General features: G+C 42.0%; 1 protein-coding gene across 3 annotated transcripts in view; it reads left to right on the forward strand.

Annotated features, from left to right (window-relative positions):
• DSCAM (DS cell adhesion molecule) overlaps positions 1-12658 on the forward strand; it is a 645287-nt gene that overhangs the window by 481004 nt on the left and 151625 nt on the right. For all 3 annotated transcript variants that reach the window (XM_048866321.2, XM_048866302.2, XM_075132665.1), the window contains one exon: positions 9496-9692. In XM_048866321.2, coding sequence (XP_048722278.1) covers positions 9496-9692 — 197 coding nt within the window. The remainder of the gene's footprint in view (positions 1-9495; positions 9693-12658) is intronic.

Raw genomic sequence — 12658 nt, forward strand, 5'->3', positions numbered from 1 at the left:
TCTGTGGAGATAGAGGTGGTTAGGGACTATTTAGAAAAGCTGGACGTGCACAAGTCCATGGGGCCGGACGAGTTGCATCCGAGAGTGCTGAAGGAACTGGCGGCTGTGATTGCAGAGCCATTGGCCATTATCTTTGAAAACTCGTGGCGAACCGGGGAAGTCCCGGATGACTGGAAAAAGGCTAATGTAGTGCCAATCTTTAAAAAAGGGAAGAAGGAGGATCCTGGGAACTACAGGCCAGTCGGCCTCACTTCAGTCCCTGGAAAAATCATGGAGCAGGTCCTCAAAGAATCAATCCTGAAGCACTTGCATGAGAGGAAAGTGATCAGGAACAGCCAGCATGGATTCACCAAGGGAAGGTCATGCCTGACTAATCTAATCGCCTTCTATGATGAGATTACTGGTTCTGTGGATGAAGGGAAAGCAGTGGATGTATTGTTTCTTGACTTTAGCAAAGCTTTTGACACGGTCTCCCACAGTATTCTTGTCAGCAAGTTAAGGAAGTATGGGCTGGATGAATGCACTACAAGGTGGGTAGAAAGCTGGCTAGATTGTCGGGCTCAACGGGTAGTTATCAATGGCTCCATGTCTAGTTGGCAGCCGGTATCAAGTGGAGTGCCCCAAGGGTCGGTCCTGGGGCCGGTTTTGTTCAATATCTTCATAAATGATCTGGAGGATGGTGTGGATTGCACTCTCAGCAAATTTGCGGATGATACTAAACTGGGAGGAGTGGTAGATACGCTGGAGGGGAGGGATAGGATACAGAAGGACCTAGACAAATTGGAGGATTGGGCCAAAAGAAATCTGATGAGGTTCAATAAGGATAAGTGCAGGGTCCTGCACTTAGGACGGAAGAACCCAATGCACAGCTACAGACTAGGGACCGAATGGCTAGGCAGCAGTTCTGCGGAAAAGGACCTAGGGGTGACAGTGGACGAGAAGCTGGATATGAGTCAGCAGTGTGCCCTTGTTGCCAAGAAGGCCAATGGCATTTTGGGATGTATAAGTAGGGGCATAGCGAGCAGATCGAGGGACGTGATCGTTCCCCTCTATTCGACATTAGTGAGGCCTCATCTGGAGTACTGTGTCCAGTTTTGGGCCCCACACTTCAAGAAGGATGTGGATAAATTGGAGAGAGTCCAGCGAAGGGCAACAAAAATGATTAGGGGACTGGAACACATGAGTTATGAGGAGAGGCTGAGGGAGCTGGGATTGTTTAGCCTGCAGAAGAGAAGAATGAGGGGGGATTTGATAGCTGCTTTCAACTACCTAAAAGGGGGTTCCAAAGAGGATGGCTCTAGACTGTTCTCAATTGTAGCAGATGACAGAACGAGGAGTAATGGTCTCAAGTTGCAGTGGGGGAGGTTTAGATTGGATATTAGGAAAAACTTTTTCACTAAGAGGGTGGTGAAACACTGGAATGCGTTACCTAGGGAGGTGGTAGAATCTCCTTCCTTAGAGGTTTTTAAGGTCAGGCTTGACAAAGCCCTGGCTGGGATGATTTAACTGGGAATTGGTCCTGCTTCGAGCAGGGGGTTGGACTAGATGACCTTCTGGGGTCCCTTCCAACCCTTATATTCTATGATTCTATGATTCTAAAGAAAATAAAAACCCAAAACCCCAAAACCAAATTTCCCTGAAGCTCAGGGAATTCAGATTCGAAGCCAAACTTCACACTTTTTGCAGCTAGACGGTGCTAAATTCTGCCTTTGCCACTAGCTCAATGTATGGGGCAATGTATAGTTGCCATGAAAGCAGATTGTGACTCAGACATGCAAATTGGTAGATGTGCTACCACCCAATGTATTTTTAAGATTCTTATGTATACCTCTGATGTAAAAGATCAGTTTTGGACTTTGAGTACTCATAGAAATATTAGTATTATAGAACGCTCTACTCAAATTCTGAAAATATCAAAAGCTTTTTTTATTAAGCTGACCCTTTTGAGTTAAGCATTTAAAATACCCCCCTTTCATTTTGTAGGCCATATGAGATTTAATGTTTGAGTAATTAAATTCATGCAGCAAGTATTTAAATTAAATTATTCTCAGACTTGTGTCCAGGACATTCTTGAACTACAAGTCTGGAGTAGAGGGAGAGATACTTGTTATCAGTTTTATGCTACTAGAGAAAATATTAATGAATTCAGATTAAATTTGGTGAATAATTTTAGCTGAAAAAATTGATTTTTTTTTTCAAACAAGTGAAAAGGGTTCATTTAGACCATTTTGAAATTAAATGTTTTGAGTTTTCATTTTGAAACTTTTCATTTTGAAATTTAGCTCTGTTTATTACAAAAAAAGAGTTTAAAAAAGCAGAAACAAAACAAAATGAAAAACAGTTTGTTTTTTTTCTTGGTTTCAAATAAAAAACACCCTAAAACAACAAAGCAAAATGAAAAACGGAAGAGGGGTTTCATGGTTTCGTTTCATTTTGGGTTGTTTTTCAATCTGAAACAAACTTTTGTTTTTTGTTTTCATTCTGGTGAGAAAATAGAACAAATTAAGTTTAGAAACACTGGGAGTTTTTTCAAATTTCTGGAAGACACCTCAAGAGGTGCCGAGGCAAGGCCAAATTATCCTAGACCATCCCTGACAGGTGTTTGCCTAACCTATTCTTAAAAACCACCAGTGATAAGAATTCCACAAACCCCCTTGAAAGCCTGTTCCAGAGTTTTTAACTATCCTTATAGTTAGAAAGTTTTTCTTAATATCTCACCTAAATCTTCCTTGTTGCAGATTAAGTTGACTACTTCATGTTCTACTTTCAGTGGACATGGACAATAATTGATCACTGTCATCTTTATAAGAACCTTTTTAACTTATTCGAAGACTGTTTTCAGCCCTCCGTCCCCCTCTCTCCGGTGTCCCCACCCTTCCTTCTTCATTTCTTAAAAGACTAAACATGCCCAGTTTTTTTAACCTTTCCTCATAGGTCAGGATTTCTAAGACATTTATTATTTTTGTTGCTCTCCTCTAGACTCTGACCAATTTGTCCACATCTTTCCTAAAGTGTGGCACCCAAAACTGGGCACAGTACTCCAGCTGAGGCCTCACCAGTGCCAAGTAGAGTGTGACAATTACCTCTCATGTCTTACATAAGACACGCCTGTTAATACACCTCAGAATGGTTTTAGCCTTTTTTGCAAATGTATCACATTGTTGGCTCATATTCAGTTGTGATCCACTGTAACCCCAGATCATTTTCAGCAGTACTACCACCTACCCCGTTATTCTCCTTTTTGCATTTGTGCATATGATTTTTCTTTCTAAGTGGTAATACTTTGTACCGGGGCAGAGGTAGCTGCCTGATTCAATAGATGCACTATACTGTAGTCAAGGGGGTCACTGACCACCCACGGAAGTTCCCTCTGCCCCAGCACCACAACCCTAATCCTGTCTCGGTATGGAGGGGAAGCCCAGAGGGAGGGGAAGCTGGACACTGCCCTCATCCTGCAGTGGTGGCTCCTGACCCACAGGGCTGGGCTGGGCTCCCCACTGCAGTCATTGTGACCTGGCACACAGATTCACAGTGCCACTCAGGTTTGGCCTGCTTGATATCATGGTGGGTGCAATTGAATCCATGCTACAACCGCTCCTCTTTGCACTTTTCTTTATTGAATTTCATCATGTTGATTTCAGACCAATTCTCTAATTTGTCAACATCATTTTGAATTCTAATTCTGTCCTCCAAAATGCTTGCAATCCCTCCCATCTTGGTGTCACTTCTAAATTTTATAAGCATAATCTCCAGTCCATTATCCAAGTCATTAATGAAAACACATAATAGTACTGGACCCAGGACAGACCATTGTAGGGCTTCACTGGATACATCCTTCCAATCTGACAGCATACCATTGATAACTACTCTTTGGGTATGGTTTTTCAACCAGTTATGTGCCCACTTTAAAGTAATTTCAGCTTAATCACATTTCCCTAATTTTCTTATGAGAATATTATGTGGGATTGTGTCAAAAGCCCTACTAAACCTAAGCTATATCACATCTACTGCTTCCCTTCCTATCCAGTAGGCCAGCAACCCTGTCGAAGAAGGAAATTAGGATGGCTTGGCATGATTTTTCTTGACAGATCCATGCTAGCTATTACTTATTACCATATTATTCCCTAGTAGCTTACAAACTGGTTTTTAATAAATTGTTCCCGTATTCAGGTATCAGCTTTAGGCTGACTGGTCTGTAATTCCCCAGGTCCTCTTTGTTCCCCTTTTTACTAAGCTCTACATCATGCTATAACCTCTATTTGGGGACTATCCCATACTGATAGGGGAATCAATCAACTAGATAATTTAATAGTTTTTTTTCCATTGCTAGCTTCCATGATTAACCAAATTTGTGAATATTGAGTTCATACACTACTGTAGAAATACTGTCTGAGCATAGTTTACAACAAACAGAAAATGCCTGTGAACTTCTAAGCCCCATGCCCGCTCTGACTAAATTCAAAGGTGCAAGCTCAGACACTTGGTGCTAGAACTTGTAAGCCACATTTTCAAAGGGCCTCCTTTTCATTTCCTACAACATGTAGAGCATAGGTGCAGCTGTCTGTCCAAAGTTTCAGGACCAGGGACAAAATGTGCCAGTGCTCCCAGGTACACATATAAAACCTACCTTTGTGTCCATAAATTGGATAACTGTATATGCCTAATTTAGTGATTTGTAAGTTTAGATGGGTGCATGCTCCAAAAGCTGACCCTCTGACTATATGGCCTTGTTGATAGTTGGAAAGTCATACTTTTGTGAAATAAATCAACTGAGCAATACAGTATTATATTTCATGAGACTCCTGGAGAAATGGGGACCACCACTTCTTTTTATGAAAGCAGGAATTCCTCTCAGCTCAGTTTCCTCTTCCAAGTAATCTTTCATGTGGAACACTTCTCTGTAAGAAAGTTTATCAGGATTTAATATACAAACAGTTTTACAAGACATAGGTAATCAGACTGCATAATGATGCCTGGTAAATGTATCATATCTCAGAGAAAACCTTTCTAAGAATCCCGTCTGTAATTAGATCCAATTTTTAATTCTAACCAACAGCTCCACAACCATTTTAATTATCAGATTGGTTTGTTATGGTTCAGAAACCCTTCTAATGGAAAGGGCTGCATCCTGACATACTGTCATATCCAAGCATCAATAGCTCTGACATGTGAAAAGGTCATGCCACCAAACATTAGCATTTCAAAACAGCAATTATAGTAATTCATTTAAAAAAGGTTTCTTCTTCTGTCCACTAGCAATGGCTTAGTCTGGAAGAAAAGACTGGAAAGGCCCTGAACCAAGTTGAGTGGCACTATTTTCTTTCTGAAATTGAGACCCACAAAAATTTAAATGAAACAAATTGACTGTTTGCCTGACAGAAAGAGGCAGGCTCACCAGGCATAGAAGTGGAGAGAACAGTACTGTGGAAGTAGCTCTGGATGTGAGAGGTTGGCAAAGAGTGTCCTCCCTCTACTCCCGCCCCCAGGCACCTCCAAGTAAAGGGCCTGATTCAATTCAGAGGAAGGTGGTTCCATTTCAGCACACAGAGCTTTCAAACTTTTTCAGCATGGGCTAGATCTTAACTGAGTGACGGACATCATTCCTATTCGCAATTGCCCAGGCCCCCTTTCCTCCCATTCATGAATGCATAACAACCCTACAGCAAGTGTTGACTCGGAAAAGTACTAGTTGTGTTTTTAACTGCCTGAATGGCTGATAGTGGAGACCTGAAATCATGTCTTAAACATTTTATTTCTGTCATACGCTTTCTTTATGTTCATCATATGAACATATTATCACAATAATTTACTGTGTTTCTCCTGTGCTCCCTCTCACCCCCCTGCATGGAAGGTATTTATTTTTTCATTACTTTCCAAGGCTTGGAGAGGACCGAGGCAGTGAAACAACAACATTTCTAGTCTCAGTCCAGAGCATCTGAAAGGGTTAATCCTTCATCGCCTCTTATCACTGAGACTCCTCATATCTGCCTGTCCTTATCCATTGACACTCATGTCCGCATCCTTTTATCCACTGTTATTCCAAACACTGGATAGTAGGGTGTGACGTTATTGACATAAATTGTGACCGTATAGATCGTTGTTGCAACCACTGTTATATATTTGCAGCAAATATTGTACAAAGGTTGTCATGGGAGGTGTCTACGAAAAGGTTATAATTTGCTGGTTACGATTATGCTATCTGTATGTGTGTATCATTTTGTACTTAAAGTTATGAATATTGGCTATGTACTTGTATCTCACTGTGTTTGATTTTAAGTGGCATTAGTGAAGAATTTGGTCAGCTTCTTGAGAAAGGAATTTGCAGATTAAGAGCCCAATCAAGAAACATTTAAGTGACAATGGATTTTGGGAGACACCAAACCACATCTGAGCTTTCCTGGGAATGTTCAAACTAACATGTAAACAATGGCATCGGCCTGTAAAGAACTGGGTCATGCATGGACATGTGACTTACCCATGTGACTCCAAACTCCATCTTGCTGCTGTAATTTTCCACAGTAAGAACAAAGGGGTGTCCTTCCACATGGCAGAGAATATAAAAGGCAGCTGCATCATCTCCATTTTGTCTTCAATCCTGCTTCCTACCTCTGGAGTAACTTTGCTACAAACTGAAGCTCTGAACAAAGGACCAAATGACCCATCCAAGCTGTGGAAACTTGATTTGAGCCTGCAGTTTATTCCATCACTGCTACAAGCCTGAACCAAGAACTTTGTTGTTACTGTATGTAATTGATTCCATTTAACCAATTCTAACTCTCATCTATATTTCTTTCTTTTTATGAATAAACCTTTAGATTTTAGATTCTAAAGGATTGGCAACAGCGTGATTTGGGGATTGACCTGGGGTCTGGGGCTTGGTCCTTTGGGATCTGGAGAACATTTTTTCTTTTACTGGGGTATTGGTTTTCATAACCATTCATCCCCATGATGAGTGGCACTGGTGGTGATACTGGGAAACTGGAGTGTCTAAGGGAATTGCTTGTATGACTTATGGTTAACCAGTGGGGTGAGACCGAAGTCCTCTCTGTTTGGCTGGTTTGGTGTGCCTTAATAATAAGGGAAACCCAGGTTTGGGGTGTAACTGCCGTGCTCTAAGCAATTTGTCCTGAATTGATACTCTCAGTTGTGTCCCGCCAGAGGCAGCATCGTTACAGTGGTGACACTCCTCATATCTGCCTGTCCTTATCCATTGACACTCATGTCCGCATGCTTTTATCCACTGTTATTCCAAACACTGGATAGCAGGGTGAGGCACAACATGGCACCATTTTTTATACCTTGTGCCTGTGATAGCCTACCCAAGATCAGAGGACACACCTTCAAGATCGTACCCACAATCTAATCTGTGGGCAAACCTACTTCCTGTCAGTGTAAAGATGGAAGTGGCTGTCTTGAGCAGACTTACTTCAGTCCATTTCCTCGGATGGGGACTGTTTTCTCACTCTGCTCAGACAACAGCTTAATGATGGTAGCACCCAGAAGAAGGGAACACTTAGCTTGCCTGACTCCAAGATGAAGAAAAGGAAGCAGGCTTTGCTCCTTTCCTGGAAAGAAGCGGGAGGCTTGTGGCTGGCTTATCGGACAGACAGAGAGAAGGACCTCAGAAGGTCTCATTCTGATGCTGCCGCAGCAGTGCAGGTCAGGCTGGGTTCTAATCACCGAATGGTTCTTTCTTCTCTCCTGCCATGATCTCCACATGAGCGGGGAGCCAGATGTGTGAGTGAATAAAGCACTTCTCCTTCACTCCCTCAGGTGGCAACTCAGGGAGCAGAGTCTAGGTGTATGTCTACACACCGTTCTGGAGATAGCCTCCCAGCCAAAGTCAACCAACTTGGATTAGAGGGGCTCTCGCGGGCACTCTAAAAATATCTGTGTTAGAGAGCCCGCTAAAGTTGCAGCTCAGGCTGGAGCTGGGCTCTTAAGCTCACACCCCTCCTTGACCCCAGAGCCTGAGGTCCAGCCTGAGCTGCAACTTAACGTATTGCCTGTACAGGTATTTTTAGAGCGCCAGCACAAGCATGAGGGCTGTTGGCACAGGCTGGGTGGCGTGCCCCAAAACGCTGTGGAGAAAAGCCACAGTCGGCCAAGAGCGAGTGGAGTGTGATGTTCGGCAGCAGGTCACAGCATTTGTGGCAGGGCTCACTTTTTTGGCCAACAGGCAGTGGCCCTGAGTTCATCCCAGATTCCGCTCCACGGGCTACATGTCTGATTGCCCCACGGCCCATCCTGGCCTGGCTTAGAGCATGTTGTTCAGAAACTTACATATACAATTGGACACAAAGCTGATGCCGCACTGTGCCTCTGAGTGGCTCTGCTGCTCCTTTCTTGTGGTCAGGCTACTGTCAAAATTTAGGAGTCTCCTAAATGTCAGTTATCTTCTGGCTCACGAGAACAGAACAAGCAGTGCAGAGAGACAGTGCAGGGCAGCAACCACAAACTAACCGAGCACCCCTGTGTGCTTGTTGTTGGTGAGTCACTCAGCTGTGGCTCGCTTTACTGCATCACCCAGTGTCAAAGGAAGGCAGAGATTTCAGGGTCTGATTTTCTTGAAATGATATTTTGAGAAGAGGTTCAGTTTTGGATTTGTCAGTTCTGAGCCTGTCTTTTTTAGGAACCGTGAGGGGAGGACATGCAGTAAAAGATTTCTAAGCACTACAAATAATTACATCTATGCCATAATGTAGATTTTGAAATGAAACTTGAAAATTGCATTTTCTTTATATAGATTGTGACAAAAGTAAGATTTTACAGCTTTTTTATTCTTCTTAGCCCCATAGAGCCAACACAGCAGACAATTAGTGTGAATAGACTGAAAACTGACTACTCAATATGGTAGGAGAAAATCAGGATAGATTTAGCATCAGCTTTATATCTAAACATGTGCAGTACATATGATAATTATATACTCTGCCTACATAGATCATAAGTTCCTCTGTGTAGCCATCTGTCTCTTGTGTTTTTGTACAGCTCCTAGCTTAATGGGGCCCTGATCGCCATTTAATGCTGATGATAATGCAGAATATATTTATAAATAAATAGAAATATAAATGCATGTTCCATTGGTCTTCCTCAGTCATTTCTGCTGAATCTCAACATAGTAGCATGGCACTGAATGTAAAGTTCTTCCATCACATCTCTACAGGCCATGTCCCTGACTGCTTACGGCTCACAGTAATTTTCTGTATCGTTGCATATTTTAATTTATTAAAGATAAGGATGGACTCAAGCTTCAAATCTAGATTCCTAGCTCCTTAATGTGTAGGAAGAATTGTTTGGATCTCAGATGTTGGCTCAGGACCATCTTCAGTTAAAATATTATTTCTGATATTACATAAAAATGAAAATAAAACCATTGTCTAAGGATTTGTGCTAGCTAGTGACATATCAAGAGCATTGCTGAGCCTGAGACTCCAAGGCCAGACCTCAGTTAGAGTAGCTGTCTCACTGATGATCTGCCTTGTTTTTGATTTTTAGTTCCTGCTATGATCACTTCCTATCCAAACACCACTTTGGCAACACAGGGTCAAAAGAAGGAGATGAGCTGCACAGCACATGGAGAGAAACCCATCATAGTCCGCTGGGAGAAAGAGGATCGAATCATTAACCCTGAAATGTCCCGCTATCTTGTTTCCACCAAGGAAGTGGGTGATGAAGTCATCTCTACCCTGCAGGTACTAAAGCACAGTGACTGATGACCTGTTCATACATTCTAGAGCATTGCTTGCTTCTATTTTTTATGGCTGAGGACACCAGGCACAGCTGCCCCCCCCCCCATTCCTGCCAATCTAAAAATAATGATGCGCTTCTTGCTTATACTGCTTTTAGTCAGGAGAACTGAAGTCAGTGGAGTCATATTGGTACAAAACCAGTGTAAGAAGGAAGAGAATCGGGCCCTGTGTTTTTCAAGTGTCCTCTCTCCCTCTTCCCGTCTGGGCTTCTGGGTGGCACAAAGGCAGCCAGAGTAATAATCAGATAAAATGTCCATTAAAATATCCTAAACCAAGTGAGGTTAAAGGAAAAAGTGCCTCAGGGACATGAGAAGGACTTGCACTGTGTCTGTTAATATTCAGCAGATACTGGATATTGTAGCAAAAATCCTCCAGCCAGCTGGCAAGAAGTCATATTTCACAGCTTTGCTGTTACTTATGTGAAATACAGCTCTCTGGTGGTATCATAGCTATGAATCTTGCTTTATCTGTCAAATATAGACAGGGCTCAGTTAAGCGAGAAGAGGCTCAGTTGGAAAGGATATGGGAAGGAGGTGTACCACCTTAATGGCATTACGGCTTTGGGAGGCATAGTGTTGCATGGGCACTAGTGGGAGAAAGAGCAGAGGTAGCCCTTGCTAAACAAGTGAAGCTATCCTAGTAGGCTGGTGCCATGAGCCTGCCCTCACTCTGCCTAGAAATGCACTCTGGATACAGTATTGTTTCTGGTGGTGCTAGCTTGCCCCTTCTTCCATTACGGCAGCCTGCAGCAAGGGACAAAGGGCTTCTTGCACCCTCTCCCCATCACAGCATCCAGCCTGGCACAGCCACAGTTTGGCCTGGAGTCTGTATTACCAGTACGTGTATAACACACTATCCAAGTCGCTGAGGCCAGGTGATGAATCCTAATGTGGTTTTGTAATACGACCCTTCTTAGTGTTGAAATTGACATCAGGACTAAGGACATCAGCACAGGCTACATCTGATGCTGCTGTACTTTTTGGTCCAAATACCCTGTATTTAAAGATTTAGGTGGATGTCATGCCTAATGTAGCAATTGGGGCACCTTTCTTTGATCTTCTTTTGCTTTTAAGTATTGTTTCCAGTGCGATTTGTCACCAGGAATCCCTCCAGGCTCTAGAGCCCTGGAAGCACCGGTGTCTCCCCTTGTCCCCCACCTCTGCTTGGGAAGGTCACCAACAAGGCTGTTTCCCCCTCACTTCTCTCTGGGCAGCAGGGCTAAGCAACACTTCACTTTTCTGCAGCTCATCTGTTGAGCCGCTACCGTCTTCTGTCTTGGGATGGATGGAAAGATGTAGTGGAGGAGGGACTGACAACATCTGCAAAGGGAGGGATAAAAGGAAGTGGAAGGTCTTTGGGAAGAAAATTATTTGGAACAGCAGATGGGAAGGATTAAGAAAAGACAAGGTCAGGTGAATTAAACAGTGAGTTTTATTTAAAACTCATCAATAAACATAAGTTACTAACCCGCCCATCTATGTTTTTGCATGTATATTTAGTAATATACTAAAAAAAAAACAAAAAAAAAACCCACAGATTTTTCAAAAAACCTTCCAAAGAATACAATGCAAAACATTCTGCATAATTTGGCAAAATTCTTGTTCATTTCCAGTACTGCTTTTCAGTTACACTATAAAAAAAACAATAAGAGATGTTTTATATCAAACTCAAGGAAATAACTCTAGCTCGGTGATGATGTTAAGCTATACTCACACAGTCAAATATAGCTCTTTCTTCACTAGCTGGAAGATGTTTTGAAGAATATCCAGTAAAGCTCCTGTTCTACTTTTGTTGAAGTCAATGTGAGTTTTGTCATTGACTTCAGCGAGAGAGGATAAGGTCCTAAGTGGGTGTGTGCATGTACATATGCAATGAATAATATGTATTACATACAAATAAATCTATTGTGCAAATAGATACATTAGCATGGGTCCTTGCATCCACAACCATCTTGCTGATTTTAGTATGATTCCATCTGGGTGCATATGATAGCACTTCTGTGTGCAAGATTGGGGCATTAATTCCTTTCTTGGTTAGCAAATTGTTCATGAAATAATATGGTAGTGATATATATATATAGAGAGAGCGCTATATATATAAATGCACAAAAAAGTTACAAGAATATTATTAAGGTTGAAAAGTCAAGCTCTCAAAAGTTAAGAAATGTCAGAATTAAGGTTGCCCATGCAACCTTAATTTGTCCCCCTCATAGTCTTTAATTATATGATCACAGAATATTTTTTCCACAGGAAACCCTACCTCATTCAGTACACCGGATGGACAGTGCTCACTTAATGAACAGCTATTGAATATATAGATATATATTTTATTTTTATTGTTCTGTGTTGGCTCCAAGCCGTATTTACTGCACACTATTCAAACCCTATTCTGAATATAAAACTATTCATTTCCTCATAGGATTCTCTATGGCACTCCTAATTATACTGAGTGCTTCTCAAACATTAATTAATCTATCTTCACAGACAGCCTGGTGAGGTGAAGTGGAGGTATTATCCCCATTTTACAGACGGGGAACTAAGGCACAGAGAGATTATGATCAAATGTTTCCACAAATTTTGGGTGTCCATTTTAAGACTCCTACAACTTGATTTTTCAGAGTATGTAACATTATATAGCACTTTATATGTTAAAAGCACAGCTCCCATTGATTTCAGTTGCAACTATGAGTGTTCAGTACTTCTGCAAATCAGATCCAAGGGTCTCAAATCAGGCACCCAGAAAATGAGAAAAACACAATTAGTGACCATCTGTGAAAAGTCTGATTTAAGTGATTTGCTGAGTATCACATAAGAACTCTGGGACAGGGATAGAATCCAGTTCTCCAGGGCAGCATTCAGCTGCTTTAACCATGAGACCATCCTTTCGCTTCCCACAATTCCCTTCCCTCT

Source organism: Caretta caretta, chromosome 1 (genome assembly GCF_965140235.1).
Source record: "Caretta caretta isolate rCarCar2 chromosome 1, rCarCar1.hap1, whole genome shotgun sequence".
NCBI lineage: Eukaryota > Metazoa > Chordata > Testudines > Cheloniidae > Caretta > Caretta caretta.